Source organism: Rosa rugosa, chromosome 5 (genome assembly GCF_958449725.1).
Source record: "Rosa rugosa chromosome 5, drRosRugo1.1, whole genome shotgun sequence".
Classification (NCBI taxonomy): Eukaryota; Viridiplantae; Streptophyta; class Magnoliopsida; order Rosales; family Rosaceae; genus Rosa; species Rosa rugosa.
Genome location: NC_084824.1, coordinates 50,449,150 through 50,465,376, shown reverse-complemented (window position 1 = coordinate 50,465,376; position 16,227 = coordinate 50,449,150). Strand labels below are relative to the sequence as shown.

General features: G+C 40.0%; 3 protein-coding genes across 14 annotated transcripts; 2 read left to right on the top strand and 1 right to left on the bottom strand.

Annotated features, from left to right (window-relative positions):
* Positions 1–4,021: 4,021 nt before the first annotated feature.
* Positions 4,022–4,897, bottom strand: LOC133712702 (ethylene-responsive transcription factor ERF098-like). Its single transcript, XM_062138804.1, has one exon. The coding sequence runs from the start codon at positions 4,589–4,591 to the stop codon at positions 4,118–4,120; it is 474 nt and encodes a 157-aa protein (XP_061994788.1). The 5' UTR covers positions 4,592–4,897; the 3' UTR covers positions 4,022–4,117.
* A 2,423-nt stretch (positions 4,898–7,320) lies between these two features.
* Positions 7,321–10,387, top strand: LOC133709990 (snRNA-activating protein complex subunit-like). 12 transcript variants are annotated; one of them, XR_009846422.1, is made up of 6 exons: positions 7,321–7,545; positions 7,815–7,982; positions 8,386–8,527; positions 8,637–8,692; positions 9,183–9,347; positions 9,997–10,387. XR_009846422.1 is itself a non-coding variant. In XM_062135961.1 (5 exons), exons 3-5 carry the CDS (start codon positions 8,419–8,421, stop codon positions 10,225–10,227), a joined length of 396 nt encoding a protein of 131 aa, XP_061991945.1. In that variant the 5' UTR covers positions 7,321–7,545; positions 7,815–7,982; positions 8,399–8,418; the 3' UTR covers positions 10,228–10,387. The 12 variants fall into 12 exon arrangements, 3 of the variants coding, with proteins under 3 accessions (XP_061991945.1, XP_061991944.1, XP_061991946.1); XR_009846424.1 differs by having other exon boundaries at positions 8,386–8,547; XR_009846421.1 differs by having other exon boundaries at positions 8,637–9,347.
* Positions 10,388–11,955: 1,568 nt separating this feature from the next.
* On the top strand, positions 11,956–14,452 carry LOC133711834 (uncharacterized). The gene is made up of 3 exons (XM_062137920.1): positions 11,956–12,166; positions 12,285–13,034; positions 13,366–14,452. The coding sequence occupies exons 1-3, from the start codon at positions 11,956–11,958 to the stop codon at positions 14,418–14,420; spliced, it is 2,016 nt and encodes a 671-aa protein (XP_061993904.1). The 3' UTR covers positions 14,421–14,452.
* The last annotated feature ends 1,775 nt before the right edge of the window (positions 14,453–16,227 follow it).

Genomic DNA, 16,227 nt, shown 5'->3' with positions numbered 1-16,227 from the left:
TTGTGAAACTCATATTACTTTATCATGTTATCATAGTAAGTTAAGTTATCTTCGTAACCACACAGGCTCCACGTGATCCAATATAAATTGTCTGTGGAGATCTGCTGAAAATGTGAATACCACTATTAGAGACCTTGCAAATGTGGTTATAAGAATTTGGGCCTATCTAATAATTGTGGTTTTGGTTGTGAAAACAAAATTTCTTTACAAATTTTAGCACTTGAACCAGAAATTGCAGTTGAACATAAAGCTACAAATCTGCAACGTTACCAATAGCCAAAGTCGAGAGCTTCTCTCTCTCAAACTTAGAGAGAGAAAATAAATCTGAAACCTAGTTTCCCTCCCCCTTCTCTCTTGCGCAGCCAGATCAAGATCGACGACTTGGAAAGTTGGGGGCGGCCTCCTTCGTTCGGGTTTGTCCCAGTTCCTGTTTTGCCTACTGTTTTTGCTCCACTCCTCTCCTTCAATTTGAATTTTCGAACCACGAGGCCAAAATTCTTGTTGTTCTCCCTCCATAACCATTTCTATAACCTTTTTTTTTTCTTCCCCTCTTTAATTGGTTTCTTGCTGGATCGTCACTCTTGGAAAATGGCTACAAATCTCATCCTTTTTCTTCTCAGTTAGCAATTCTCTCTCGCTTAGGATACGGAAGAACACTTGGTTGCTATCTCTATCCGAATCTCCTTTATCGAGTCCTCAGACGTGAATCTAGACGATGAGGAGTCGAGGACTCACTTTGAGTCTCTCGGTTTGACATCGCTCAGTTGTAAGCCTTTTGTTATTTCCTATTTCCCAATATTGGAATTGATTTTGTAGCTCCTTTTGGAGCACGTCCATTGTGGACCATGTACCTTTTATGAGTTGTTGCCTCTTAATTTTAATGCAACTTATCTAATTTAATAAAATAAAATAAAAATTAGCGGACTGTATAGCGCTAGTAGATCAATGTGACTCATCTTTTGCTACTATCTAACATCTACGTATACTTTTAGCCTATCTTCAATACATCAAGAAGGTTTTATGCGCCACATATCATGACATGTTTGAAGTGCTGACATGCTTTGAAGGTCGCAAGCCTCGAGGTACATAGCACTATACTTAAAGCTAGGGTTTGCCATTATAGATTTGGGTACTGCAAGCAAAACCCTAAGACGGGTTTGTTGCCATGTAATGAAACCAAATTAAATTCTGAAGTCACATCGTCCTGAGGTATAGAAAATTATTAAACCCTTCTTGTATATATGCATGCCTTGTGTACATACTAGGGAGGTCTTAACTAAGTTTGGCACTATCGGCTGGGCCCCATCGGTACTCCCATGTACTATGCCATGGGCCGGGTTCACGACCCACCATGGCGGGGCTCATTTGGGATGCCATCCCGGGCACCCAGGACCCTGTGCACCGCGCGGAATTCATTTACGGAAGGCCACCCTTGTTGGCACAAATCCCACATGGCCAACATACTATATATTTGGCGAATAGCATTCGGGGTCAACTGCCCCGGTGACAGGTTCAGCATCCGCAGCAGATACTGTAGGCACCGGGGCAGAGGTAGCGATAATCCTTGGTGGAACTGGTTCTCGTGCAGCGCCACCCACCTCGGGGCAGGATTTGCGGCCATCTCTCCATCCTTGAGAGGCCTAAGCTCTACTGTATCCGGTATTCCCCACTTCAGTCGCATGGCGATGATCTCCTTCATCGTCATACTTCTCCCGGGTTCGTCGCATACGGTCCCGTCCGCAAGTGTATACCTAGGCTTCGGTATGCCCTCGGGAATTGCCACCGTGACTACCGGGGCCTCCGCCGACCCTCCCTCGCTGTCACCCTCGTCGGACTCCTCACTGCTCTCCGAGAACACCCCAGTCGAGGATCCGGTATTCTCTGCTAACTGACTTACTTGCGCTAAGTACCGATCGATGTCCACTTCAGCTTGCCTGGCAGAGGACTGGTACGACGATCCCGCATCCCCACCCTTGGTTTCTGATTCCATCCTAACTACGATATCGGGGACTTCAAAACTCGATGTATCTGGAATCAGAAGCACAAGGGTTAGCCTAGCCAGATCTCAGACCATGTTGAAGAGCGGATCACTCCCCACTTCAAACAAAAAACCCACAAAAAAACCCAGGAAAAAACCCAGAAATTCAAGCAAAGTCCATAAACACCCAATCGGCCGTAGCAATTTCCACCCACTTTCACATATTGCTTATTCTGAGTAACCCAGAAACGCAAACAAAAAACCCAGGAAAAACAAAAAACATGCCAAACGGAAACACACAAGAAAAACCAAAAACCAAACCACATTCTCTTACCTCTTTTCCTGCAGTCGCTAATCCGGCCAAGGCCTTCTCTGTGATCACACCTCAAGGTTTTCGTCTTCACTCCTCACAGCAACAGAGGCACACAGAGAGCAGGTAAAAAGCAAAACTCGCAAATTCTCAGAATTTTGGAAAAAGTGAGAAGGGAAACAGTCTGTTTCCCTCTTAAATTCAATCCCTAACGCATCAGGGCCGTTGAAGACGAAAATACCTCAACCGCAAGATCACTACACGTGTCCCATGTCTCGAAAACCGTCAGTTGAGGGGACGGGCATTTATTGCACTCAGTCTGCCCCACGTGGCTGACATGCACCGCCTACCCCATTGGGTACCACGAGGCTCACATCCTCTACCCCATCGGGTACCAGAGCCAAGTCCTCTCTCTACCCCATCGGGTATCAGAGCCAAGTCCTCTCTCTACCCCATTGGGTACTGGAGGTTCACATCCTCTACCCCATCGGGTATCTGAGCCAAGTCCTCTCTCTACCCCATCGGGTACCGGAGGCTCACATCCTCTACCCCATTGGGTACCGGAGGCTCACTTTCTCTACCCCATCGGGTATCAGAGCCAAGTCCTCTCTACCCCATCGGGTATCAGAGGCAAGTCCTCTCTCTACCCCATTGGGTACCGGAGGCTCACATCCTCTACCCCATCGGGTATCTGAGCCAAGTCCTCTCTCTACCCCATCGGGTACCGGAGGCTCACATCCTCTACCCCATTGGGTACCGGAGGCTCACTTTCTCTACCCCATCGGGTATCAGAGCCAAGTCCTCTCTACCCCATCAGGTATCAGAGGCAAGTCCTCTCTCTACCCCATCGGGTACCGGAGGCTCACATCCTCTACCCCATTGGGTACCGGAGGCTCACTTCCTATTCCCCATCGGGTATCAGGGTCAAGTCCTCTCTACCCCATTGGGTACCGGAGGCTCAACCCTCACCCTATCGCAGCGTGTAGATTAGTTATCTACAGCGTAACCCGCTCAAGATATCCCTTGAACGGGAACTTGGGGGACTCCCTATAGGCACACTAGTGCCAAACTTCCGAGACAATAATAAGTCCCCACCCAAGAAACATCTTGAACGGGAACTTGGGGGACTTGTACATACTAGGGAGGTCTCAACTAAGTTTGGCACTATCGGCTGGGCCCCATCGGTACTCCCATGTACTATGCCATGGGCCGGGTTCACGACCCACCATGGCGGGGCTCATTTGGGATGCCACCCCGGGCACCCAGGGCCCTGGGCAAGGCCAGCACAGCCCAACTATTTACACAACAGGAGGACTGATATGGCATCAGAATAACAACTAGTGTCCTACATCGAAGATGGGGGAGACTTCCTTCACATGCTCGAGTATAAAGGCATTAGCACAACCACCTTTTACGGGTAATAACTCCTTTGTCCACTATTTACTTACTATACATCTATATTAGCTTCTCACTCAGGCATCGGAGAGGTGTAAACCGTCCGGTACGGTTTACCCCTCTAAGCGTGTGTTCTTGGTACAGGATTTAGGAGGTGCATCGGTACCCCAGACGGTATAGCATTCTGTGTGAGGTACCCGGAGAAAGCCACCAGAAACACCTTGCATATGATATTTTTCGGCCAATTGCATGCCAAGTGTGCTAAAAAACTTGTGGTAGACAGATCGATATTAATATATAGAAGGAAAGCTTGTTTGATTCATAAGCAGTAGCATAAAACAAACATCAAGAAAGGGAAAAGAAAAGAAAGATGAAAAAAAAAAAATTGAGTTATGCCATGATTTCTTCGACTAAAAAAAGCAATGCAATTGCTCTCATTTACGTTTCTCCTCTTCCCAATCAAGAAGATCCTCCAACACCTTGTCATCCAAATACTCGAACTCAAACACTTGCCTTCCTTGTCCAGCAGAGGAGCTGCTGCTTCCACTCTCAAAGCTCCCACCAGCTCCTCTACTAGCAGTAGCTGCAGCCGAAGCAGAAGAAGACGATGAAGAAGAAACGGATGATTGGAATCTCGGAGGATAAGGAGGAGATCCCATGACTCGAGAATAGTACTCATTGGGGAAGTTGAGTATGGCAAGATGGCCCCTTAGGTTAAAAGCAGCCTTATCGTAAGCCCTTGCAGCTTCCTCTGCTGTGTCGAATGTACCAAGCCACTGACGAGCACCCTGCCTCGAAGGGTCTCTTATCTCCGACGCAAACTTCCCCCATGGCCTCCTCCGAACGCCCCGATAACGCACTTCTTCCATGCCTGCCTTCTCTTCCTTCCCTTTGCGAGGGTCTTCCATTGCACAAGCTCAAGTTGTACCTGAATGTACCCTTTTCGCCTTCGATTTCAAATTTGGTGGAAATGGCATATAATATACTCATTGAGGCATCTATATATATAGGTGTTGAATTTGGAGACATTCGAATCCAACTGAACGTGGATTGACCCAAGTGCAATCGAGCTTTCTCGGAAGCTGCTTGATCTTCACAGAAATATGTATTATTATCACTATAATAGACGGTGCAAAATTCGATTCTTCTTCGACTCCTATGATGATGAAGTTAAAAAAGGTTTGTAAATCTCTTTTCTCTGATAGGCATTTTTTTATTAAATCTGGATCCAATTCTTCGCTTTTCCTGTTCATACTATGAGAATAATAGATTGTGTTTGCCGTTAATAGTTCTTTCACTGTCAAATAATGGACTACTGTTATTGTCATGAGAATATGAACTACAAATTGGAGGAATATTACGACCCACAAGATGGGATGAGGAATATTACAGACCATTATAGAACACATAAAATGACCAAAAATAGGAAACCATGGAAAACCAAGATAAGGTCTGACGGTTGTTTCCTTTGCCGGACTGTTCTGCTGGTAATATATGTTTTCATGCATCACTGAAGGATATGGGTGTGGTAAATCATATCAAATATTCAAATTATAGCACATTTGTGCAACCTTTAATATGATGGACAGTCTAGGACTCTAAGAGGGAATATATTTTTAACCAAGTAACCATATTAATGAGGATTATGCTAGGCTAGCTGCTTGGTTTTCTGATAGAGGGTGCCACCCTCATCTCACTTAGCGATTTAGGGCTTCGGACAGGTGGGTTTCTGAAACGTGTTTTTCTCATCTTTTCTTGCTCATGTTTTCTCCCCCACATTTTGATTGTTGAACTAAACATCGATTATTATTTATTTTATTTTTTTTATTTTAGAAAAATAACTTGAAACCTGAGTTTTTTAGGGTGTGCTACCATGTAAAAAATGGGAGTACATCTAAAAATAATTATGTCGAACAATTCTGTGATCTACACATGATTCGACCACCAGTGTAAGAAGAGACAGTAATTTAGAGTAACCAAAGATCTCAGGTATATTTTGTTCCTTTATCCAAACTACCAAAGACATTTCCTAAATCATTGAAGCGCGTAGAATACGCTTAAAGTGAAATTCAATTCTACTTTAATTCTTTGAACTTGTTCTCCTTTTGCTATCATGATTTTATGCCAACTGATTTGTTTTGAAGTCTAAAATAAATAAATAAAAAATTATCTACTTTATGTCAAAGTTGAAAAGCGGAAATTTTCTTAATTTGGTTGGAATATTTGGCAAGACCACAACAATTTTGTTCATGGAGAAATATGACAAGCAACTCTAACTTATGTAGAGTTTGCGAGTCTTAAAACAAGTTGGTTGACTTTCAACTACATGAGCAAAAAAGATTTTGTTATTTGTTAGGGTTATATGGCTCGATGCAATTCAAATATGTGAAAAAAGAAAAAAAAAACCTCATATCCAAAACTATACAGAACAACATATAAAATTATAAGATCTTTCACTCCTAATGATACCGAACTCTTTTAGGGATAAAGGGTTTAGTGTTACCCATTAAAGAAACCAAATTCCAATGAGAAACATGTATGTAGACTGGCAGTCCGTCCTTGGCTCCTTGCAGAGAAAGCAAAAAAAAAAAAAAACACAACAGAAAATCTAACAAATTATTGAATTTCTTTCAAGTCAACCCATCATCACACTGATGAAAATTCCTACCGATTTATAAAATAAAAAAATGATGAAGATTCCTGAATCAGCTCCCTCCTCCAATGCTGATTCACTGATTACGTCTTTGAAAGTTGTGGGATTAATTGAATCTATGGGCTTCCTATCCACATTTTAAGTCACTCTTGTTTTTGTTTTTGATATGGTCAAGTTCTAAATTCTGGTCCCCCGCAATGCATGATTTTGTTGTAGTCTTGTAGACCAGCCTGAGTCAGAGTCAAATTAAGGTCGAAGAGGAAAATTTGATGAGCTCCTTTAGAGTCTAGACTTAATTTATTTGGTTTCTGCAGTTGGTTTTCCTCATTCAAATTTGGGGTATTGTCTCCTTTCTTCTGGCAGGGTCCATCCAGGGACTCACTTTATGGGAGAAGAAGCTGTTGAAAACTTGAAAATCATCTCGTGGAAACAAAAGCTCTATAGGGCTCCTCTCCTTCCCCACTTACTAACTCCGTTTTAATAATAACTTAAAAATTCAGAAAGAAAAGAAACGTGTAAAAATGAAGCAGGAGAAACAAAAGAACAGATGGAATGACTCAGTTTGTTTCTCCTACTTCATTCTTATTCATGTTTTTCACTTTTAAATTTTCGAGTTATCATTAAATAATTTGATTTGATTGAACGGATAAAATTCAATGAAACTTTGTACCAGAACTGTTTCAGTCCGGATTTTATTTATTTAATTCTCCTTTCGCCTTTTTTTTTCCCTCCATGTCCCACAACTTGAAGAGTAATGGAAATGTCCCACAACTACTCTTCATGATGGTTTGATTACAACTCCTTATTGTCCAAAAATAATAAAGATAATATGTACGTTTTTGACCCCCCCTCCAAGGCGTGGACTGTTCATTTGAGCCCTGAATTGAATGACGCTTTTGCCCTTCCATTTTGTTTGAATTACAGCCTGCCATCCTTCTATAAACTATACTTTTCTTCTATAATCTATTTCCTCAATTACGGGCTGCTTACTCCTCAAAAAAAAAAAAAAAAAAAAAAAAAAAAAAAAATTAAGGGCTGCTTAATGAGAAGTTGGATTGCTGGTATCTCCGTCTTAATCCAGTAGAAGACACCGCAGTCTGAGACCTCGATGATTGATTGGACGGGTTTCAAGTATCGTTCGAAAGCCTTCTTCATGATTCATTTTGGGAAACTTTCAAACTTTCGATATTGTGAGAGATTAAGCTCCAGGTAAGCTTCTTATTCGATCGAATTGTTTGGCATTTTGGATGCGATTGAGATTGCGTTTTCAATTTCGGTGCATGCAACTTTGTGTTTGGGTGGTAGAAAATTGAAATGGAGAGGAAATAGCTTTGGTTGGATAGATAGTTTAAAATTAGGTGAGAGTTTGAGAGAGAGAGACCGAGATTGATTGATTGATTGGGTTAGGGATAGGGTCTGGATTCGAATTCCGTAATTGGATTCAATCTCTAAGAGGCTTTATTGCTGGACTTGCACAGAGAGTGGGAGACAGAGAAGGAGGGGACTTTTCGCTGCCAATCAGAATAAGAAGAAGAAGATTTGCTGAGGGAAAGTCTAGAGAGGAGGAAGGGATGTCTTGGTCGATTTTTCAGTCTGTTCCCAATTTGGGAATTTCCGTTTCACATTCAAAGTTTCAATCTTTAAAGGTAAAAGCTAACTTCATTATATAAATTTTGTGGTCAATTTTGTTGGGTTCGGCTTTTTGGGATTATTCGATTAAGGGTTTTATATAAAAATTTCATCATCCTGAGTTTGGCTTTGATAGTTTCTTCTAATCGATTGCCATTTAAAGTGGTCTGTGCCTTGGGTTCATCTGTTTCTTTTGCTTTGCCTCATTTGTTATATATAGTATACATCGAACAGAGCCTGCAGATTTTGTGGCTTTTTTTTTTTTTTTTTGTGGTTCTTCTGATCGTTTATAAGCTCGAATGATTGTTTTATGTCCTTTTTTGGGTTAATTGGTAATTTCTTTATTGAGGGTACGATCTGCTGCACGAATGGGTTTTCTTCTCTGAATTTCTTGACTGCCAATTCTAATCCCCTTAACAGAGGTGAACTGCAGAACGTTATCAGGTAAAAGAGATGGGAATCGAGGTTGTGTACGAGGAAGAAGAGAAAATGAGTAGCCAACAAAACACCTCAGATCCTTATTACGATCCAGATGTTGATGTCATTGGCACAGAGTTTACAGGTCTTGAAATGGGTTTACAGGTCTTTTCATTATGTTTCAGTTTTTATCTCTATGTATGATCATGAACTAAAACTAGATCTGCTAATTATATTTGTGCACTATACTATAGGTTGCTTGCTTCAATTTTGGACTGGTTGGGATTTAGGCGGAATCGGAACGAGGCAGGTCTGTCTTTATTGTGATCTGACTGTTCATACTTCATAGTGACCTCTGAGAAGAATTAACTGTCATGCAAGTGCTTTCTGATCTTGCAAATTTAAAGTACACAGATCAAAAACAGCTCCGACTATCTCTCTTTGGAATCTTGATTTTGTTGTTTGAATTTGGGGGATATGTATTGGATTTGAATTTGCAGGTTTTGATTTAGGGGTTTATATGCATATTACTCTGATTTTGGATTTGGTCTGTTTACTTTGTTGTCTTTCCCTTGATATTTAGAAAAAAATCACAATTATGAATTTAGCAATGGATTTAGAGAGGACTGAAGTATAAAATACATTTTTGTTAGTATAAATAGAAGTCAGAAACTGTGCTAAATTATCAGCATGTACTCATATATCAGCATCTCAGGCCAAAGTTGCTACAGTACTCATATATCAGCATCTTTGTTCTATGTTGGAAATTTCACCATGTATGCTAACTCTAGAAATTTCAGGCCAAAGTTGCTACAGTATTCATATATCAGCATCTTTGTTCTATGTTGGAAATTTCAGCATGTATGCTGATATATGAGTTCTGTAGTATGATAAACCATTAGCTGATGATATGCACAAGACACAGTTTTGCAACTTGAAATTTCAACCTGCTGATATGTCACCAGGTACACACCTCTATTGCTTTTTCACGCCCTATAATTTGTGCAGTACTTGCATTATTGGCTTTATGTGAAAATCTTCATGATTGATGCATTTTAAATTCTATTTGACTGCCTTAGGTCAATTTCTTATAGAATCTGTCAGTTTGTCAATAAACCAATCCCCCCCCCCCCCTCCAAGGTGGTCAAGTATGCAATTTATTGTTAGCATGTATGTTGTTCCTCTCTTATGGTGATGCCAATGGAAATGTGCTAGGCAATCAATATCATACATTTAACTGTATAACAATGTACAATTTTAGATTGTTAGGAAAGAGAACATTACCTACTTATACTTTTACCTTTTGGGTTGTTGCATTGTTTATGTTTCTATGGAAAAACATAAATAAAAGGTGTAGACCAAGCAACATTTGAAGTGATATCAGTAATAAGACAATGAATATAACGAGCATGAGAATCAATAATAATTAAGAAGTCTAGATTTCCGACACAAGATAATACCACACACTGACCATGGTTTAGTGCAATGCTAACTTGTGGTAACTAACAATGATCAATGTCTAGTTTTCTTTATACACAATTCCTCTCACTTGTGTTTATAGTTCTGTTCTTATAATGTGGCTATATAACTAATTGATTTCGAGACTTTTACCAGGGTGACTACAGACACACAGTTGTGATTAGAGACATAAGGTTGCTTCATCCAAAGGATATACAGAACATGGCAGCTTATCAATTACTCTTATTCCAATTGAAGCTACACGTACAGAAATATAAAGGGTGTCGGATGTATAGTGCAACAAAGTTGACTGTCAATGACAATTGGATTGCGGAGAATCCCTGCTACTTCTCCGATAATTGCTACTTCCTTATCAATGTAATCTGAAAACCAAATGTTGAGGTTCGTAGTTATGTTTAATCAAGAGAGATTGTGAGAGCGTAATTTGGATTTGTTTAGAAAATGATACAACCGCATTATGTTGTTGTCTATGTAAGGTTGGGAAGTTTTCAATCATCGATGTTTCCATTTGGGAGTTTTAGTTTCATTAATGAGCAGCGTATGAAGAATCCGTACAAAATGGGAGTTTTCTATTCTAGCCAATGTAGAGCTCCATTGACTTGGCACCCACGCTTATGCAATCTAACAAACTTGAAGTCTTCTGCAGTCCTCCGTAAACCCAATTTAAGTGTAAAGATTGCATCCCCCCAAAGAACCAGAAGACAGGGAAGTGAGGAATGTAGACTATTACTGAATGGGTTTGATGATCGGAAATATATTTTGCATGATTTGAGAATTTTACTTCTTTTATCACCTTCCAGTCCAATTCCTTTAGTAGTTGAGGGTTAGCAGTTGGTAGTCCATCAACAGTAGTCTAAAACAAGTACTAGGTGATGTCACTTTGAATAATCTTTTTAAGACTCTAGTTACCATGCCATCTGCTAACTTCTTGAGGTGACATCAAGAGAACAAAACATTTCCTCGCAAATAATGTTGCACGGTTGCACCTACTGAATTTAGCCAATAGCAGGTAATACGATTTGGAGTCTAATAAAAGCTTTTATCAATTTAGTTGAATATGAAATGTAGACTCTTTGTTTTTTGGGATTTTGTCCATTTACCCTAATTTTATAGTCAATGTTCCCACTTACCCCAGCAACTTTTTTTAATTCCCCTCTACCCTAAACACTCTAAGGATCTATTTCTTTTTACACAACATTTCTATTTTAATATATTTTTGTTTACCTTTTTACCCTTTTGTTAACGCGACCTAGTCGACCTAGTCTCCCGAGGTAATGAATAGAGAGAAGCTTCTGCTTAGAGAGAGAAGCTCTGGTTCTGGTGCGATAGAGAGAGAAGCTCTGGTTCTGGTGCGATAGAGAGAGAAGCTCGCAATGGAGAGAGAAAGAAGCAATGTCGCTTTGGATTTCAACCATGCTACAGCTCGGTTTGAAACGATTTCAATTCCGTTTCTTCGAGCTTTTTTATTTTTTTATCCTTGTTTGCTATTCATCTCGATTGAGTCTGAGGCTGATTTTTTGAATCTGAGTTTTGTTTTCCTGTACGTTTTGTTATTTCCGACTTATTGCGTTAATTTTGGTCTGTGTTTCGTGAATTTCATCTTTGATTTGGTTCGATTTGATATTTTTCATGCTTATAAGTTTGTTGTGCTAAGTTTGATATGTTTCGTTGTGCTAAGTTTGTTGTGATTCTGTTTTGAAACGGTTCAATTTATTCTGGTATTTGTTAATCGTTTATTGCCAGTCAATATGGGTTTACATAGCTGCTTTTCTTCTTTTTTGGATGAATTGTTGTTCACGGTGTTGATAATGATGTGATTTGGTAGCTTCTGACATGATTTTGGTCTTTGTGAACCATATATTGCCCCCCAGTAGACCCATACTGGGGGTCAATAGAGGATTGAAAAAGCCGCTTTTCTTCTGTTTTTGATACTCTTAGTTGTTACTGAAGTTCAGTAGTACGTGTTTATAGTAACTTGTTTCGGTTTTGTAAATAGATTTTATCTGAGGCCCATCTGTTGGGGGTCAGTATGTGTCTATTGGGGGGCAATAGTGGTTTTATTATTATTATTATTATTTTTTTATATACAGGAATATGGATGCTTCCTTGGCTGTTAAGTGCACTCATTCTGGACAAAGTTTCATGTTTTGTATTAATCAATATATGAGCTATGCTCATTTGTTTGAATACATTTGTGAACAGTTCAAGTTTTCTGCAACTGATGATATTGAGCTTCATTATTCGCTTCCTGGATGCGCTATTTTTTTTCTTCGCAATGATGATGATTTCAAGATGCTGTTTAGCGGTGCCAAGATTTACAAATTGGATTGTGTTGATATTATGGTGTTGAAGAATAGTGTAAGTTGCAGCAAAAAAAACTTCTGTTTCATTTGAAGATAGCTGCTCTGGTATTGTTGATGAAGATGATTACCTCACTGAGGCATTTAGGACTGAAGTTCAAAAGTCTTACTTGTCAAATGAGTGGGCTAGTTACATTCAATGTGTAGGGCAGAAATTTCGTGGCGGTTCCCCTGAGTTTCGAGACAGGCTCAGAAAGTATGCTATTGAAGTTGGGTTCAGCTTTGTATTTATTAGAAATGACTGGGACAGAATTCATGCAGTTTGTTCCAATTGGGGAACCGAAGGATGTGAGTGGAATGTCCGTGGTTATGTATTGCCTGCAAATGGTTGCTTTATTATTGGTGAGTTGGACAATGTCCATTCTTGCAAAGGTGTTCTTCGAAAGCAAAAACATGAGCTTTTGGGATCAAAAATTGTCAAGTCATGTATTGAAGAGGACATTAGCTATAACTTGTCATTGAAGCCAAGGGAAATTATCAGCAAGTTCAAGTCAGCTTATGGGTTTGATATATCATACAAGGTTGCTTGGAAAGCAAAGCAGAAGGCTAGGGAAATGATTTATGGCTCTGAGGCTGATTCGTTTAACATGTTAACATGGTATAGGGAAGCTGTATTTGAGACGAACCCCGGTTCTTCTTTTGTTTTGGAAGTTGATTCATCGAGTAATCGGTTCCAGAGGCTTTTCCTAGCTTATGCAGGCTGTGTTCGTGGCTTTGAATTCTGTCTTCCCATCTTGTATGTCGATGGGACTTTTGGGAAGAGTGTCTACAAGGGGCAGATACTTTGTGCAACCGGAAAGAATGGAAATCATGGTATTTTTCTCATGTCTATGATTTTTTATTGGTATTTTTGTTGAAAATGTGTTGCGGCACGCTCCCTTTGGCGGTGTAGCGGCACGCTGCAATTATGTTTTGACCCCCAATAGAGATATATTGCCCCCCAATACACGTTTATTTTTTTCTGATTTCTCTCCCCTTTTTGTTTCTATTATGTTTATTGTTGTTTTTTTAATTCTTTTTTGTTGAAAATGTGGAGCGGCACGCTCCAGTTGGCGGTGCAGCGGCACGCTGCAATCATGTATTGCCCCCCAATAGACGTCTATTGACCCCCAGTAGACTCACTTTTTTTTCCGGTTTTCTGTAGGTTTCTTTCCTCTTGCAATGTGTGTCTGTGATTCTGAGACTGATGCTAATTGGTCCTTTTTCTTCCAACACTTGAAGAACTTGCTGGAACCTCAAGGTAGAAAGATCACTTTTATTAGTGATCGCGGTGTTGGACTATTGAGTGCTTTCGATAAGATATTTCCTGGTAATCCTCATCTTTTCTGTTACAAGCACTTGGTGCATAACCTCATGACTAAATACAACGGTAAAGGCTCTTCTGTTTTGAAAGATGATGTTAAAAAGAAGTTTTTTGAGTTGGCATATTCATGCACTGAAAAGGAATATCGTTTTCATTTAAGAGAGTTGAGAGAAGCTGGTGGTGCTGATATTATAGATCCGTTTCTTGCTGATCTGCCTGTTCAAAACTGGTGCCGTGCATTTTTCCCTGGATGCCGTTATGGAATTATGGCTAATAGTATAGCTGAATCTTTTAATGCTTGGTTTGCTGTTGAGCGGGAGATGCCAGTGTACACTATGCTTGATCAGACTCGGATTAGGGTGATGCAGATGATGGGTGAGAGGAGAGATGAGGCACAGCTTTGGACCTCACAACTTACTCCTGTTATGGAGGGTCGTTTGAAAGAAGGTATGGAGAAAGCTTGCCGTTTCAATGTGCATTACTCCCATACAAATGTTTATGAGGTTAGATCAAAGTATTCTTATGTTGTGGACCTTGGAACTCCTTCGTGCTCATGTAAAAAATGGGAGATTAACTGCTTCCCTTGCTGCCACGGTCTTGCTGCAATTCAAGCTGCCTCATTGGATGTTTATGCTTTTATGGATAAGCATTTTTATGTTGATTATTACAAGAAGTGTTATGATTTTCCAATTTATCCAATATCTAATGTTGATATGGCTTCTTCGGAATCTGCAAGTAATGACTTCATACTTCCTCCAAATGCAAAGAGGCCTCCCGGGAGGCCTAGGCTCAAGAGGTTCAAGTCTAGAGGAGAGTGTGAAAAGAAGCTCATTCGTTGTGGCCGATGTGGCAAAATGGGACAGCATAACAAGAAGACCTGCACTGAACCTATTTGAATGTAAAGTTGTCAATTGTTTTAGCATTTTGATTGGTTGTATTGGGGGGGCAGTAATAGGCTATTGGGGGGCAATAGATGATTTTATCCAGGGTCAGTTTAACATTTGTTGGTGTCAAAGATTATTGACATTGATTGGTACTTCAGTTTTGTTGTGAAATTTTTTAACACTTGCACATTCAAATGTAGTTGGATATCCTATTGTGTTACTTCTGACACTCTAACCAAGCTCTATTGGGGGCCAATAGACCTCTATTGCCCCCCAATAGAACCTGGTTTCTAAGGAGTTAAGGCATCAGGTTTGTAATAGGGGTCTGTAATTTGAATATCGACCTGTGTCCTATGCACAACCATAGTAAATGAAGATAAATTCTTTCAAGTTGACAGAAATTAAATTGAAAAGATGTCAAATCATCCGAAATTATTCCAAACCAAAGTAAGTTCAACAGAAAGTAACTACTTAAAATATTCATTTTCTATTTTTTTGGCTCTCCTACAGCATCTGCAGTTTCAGCAAGGTATTTCTCAACGCTCCAAACACATTCCTCCTTTGCAAACCTCTCAAGAATTGTTTTCCTCATGTCATTGCCTTTCTTCTTGCTGGGTCCCACTCCGTGAATTATGCTTTCCATGAAATGGATCATAAAAGGCCCACAGTCATCCCTGTAAAGCAAGAATTTCAGTTACTGATCCATAAAGAGAGTTCCTATTGCCCCCCAATAGACACCTATTGGGGGCAATATACTGACAATTTGCACAAATTTATCAATTAAACTGTCTTCTTTTATATCAAAAATAAAGAGTAAAGGATTTTGAGGCACTTACGAACAGGTTTTCTGCTGAGGGCAGTTGAAGTCTTCTACAAGCTCATAGTCATTTTCCCCGATTTGATTATCCAAGATCCACCTTCTGCAATCTTTCTCTCTTGGTGTCATTTCTTCAACCTCGGTGACCAATTCTCCTCTACTGTCCTCACCTTTGCACTTCTCTCTTGTGTTCTCTTGATCCTGGCTGTCACCTGGAAATATTGTCCTTGTCACCTTCACGTCATGTATGAACCTCCTTATGTGCTTAACCTGTTTATAGCAGATTTATAAAGCATCAACAAACTTTCCAAATTTCACCATTTGAAAAATAAACAATTTGTTTTGATATGGTTACTTACCACCCAGTTTGCGTTGTTGTAATATTGGTTATCTTTTGTCCATTCATTCTTTGGTGGCAGCATAGAGTTCATGTGAACAAACTGCTTTTTCTCATTGTCGATGACAAGCAGTGTGTAGTGCTGGCTGTAGTAATGGTGTATTGGGATAATCACCTTGGGGTAGCTGAACTTACTCCACAGTTCTTCGATCAGGAATAACTCTATTTCAATCTCGTGGCCTTTGAAGTCGTCTTTGAGAATGTTCTTGCCTTCTTTTTTGAAATCCGCTAGTTTCTTTTCGTGTTGAACTGTGTAAAACTGCACCAAAGAGTAAACACATATGAAAGCATTGAATTGTTTACTTAAATATGTTTTTCGGATGTGGTGCAACGCCAGCTGCTATTTTTGTTTCGGTGCTTACCGCTGCTTCGATGTTTAGTAATCCAATCTGAGTGTTCCTTTCTTTCAGTTCCTTCTGCAACATTTCAGTGTAAGCCTTGACCACCTGCAATTGTTCAATTTGATTTTCAGTTAGTATTATATATGTGAAGAACATTACCTATTGCCCCCCAATATACCCCTATTGGGGGCCAATAGACGTCTATTAATGTCTAATAAAAACAAACAAACAGCGATTATTGCCCCCAATAGGGGTCTATTGGGG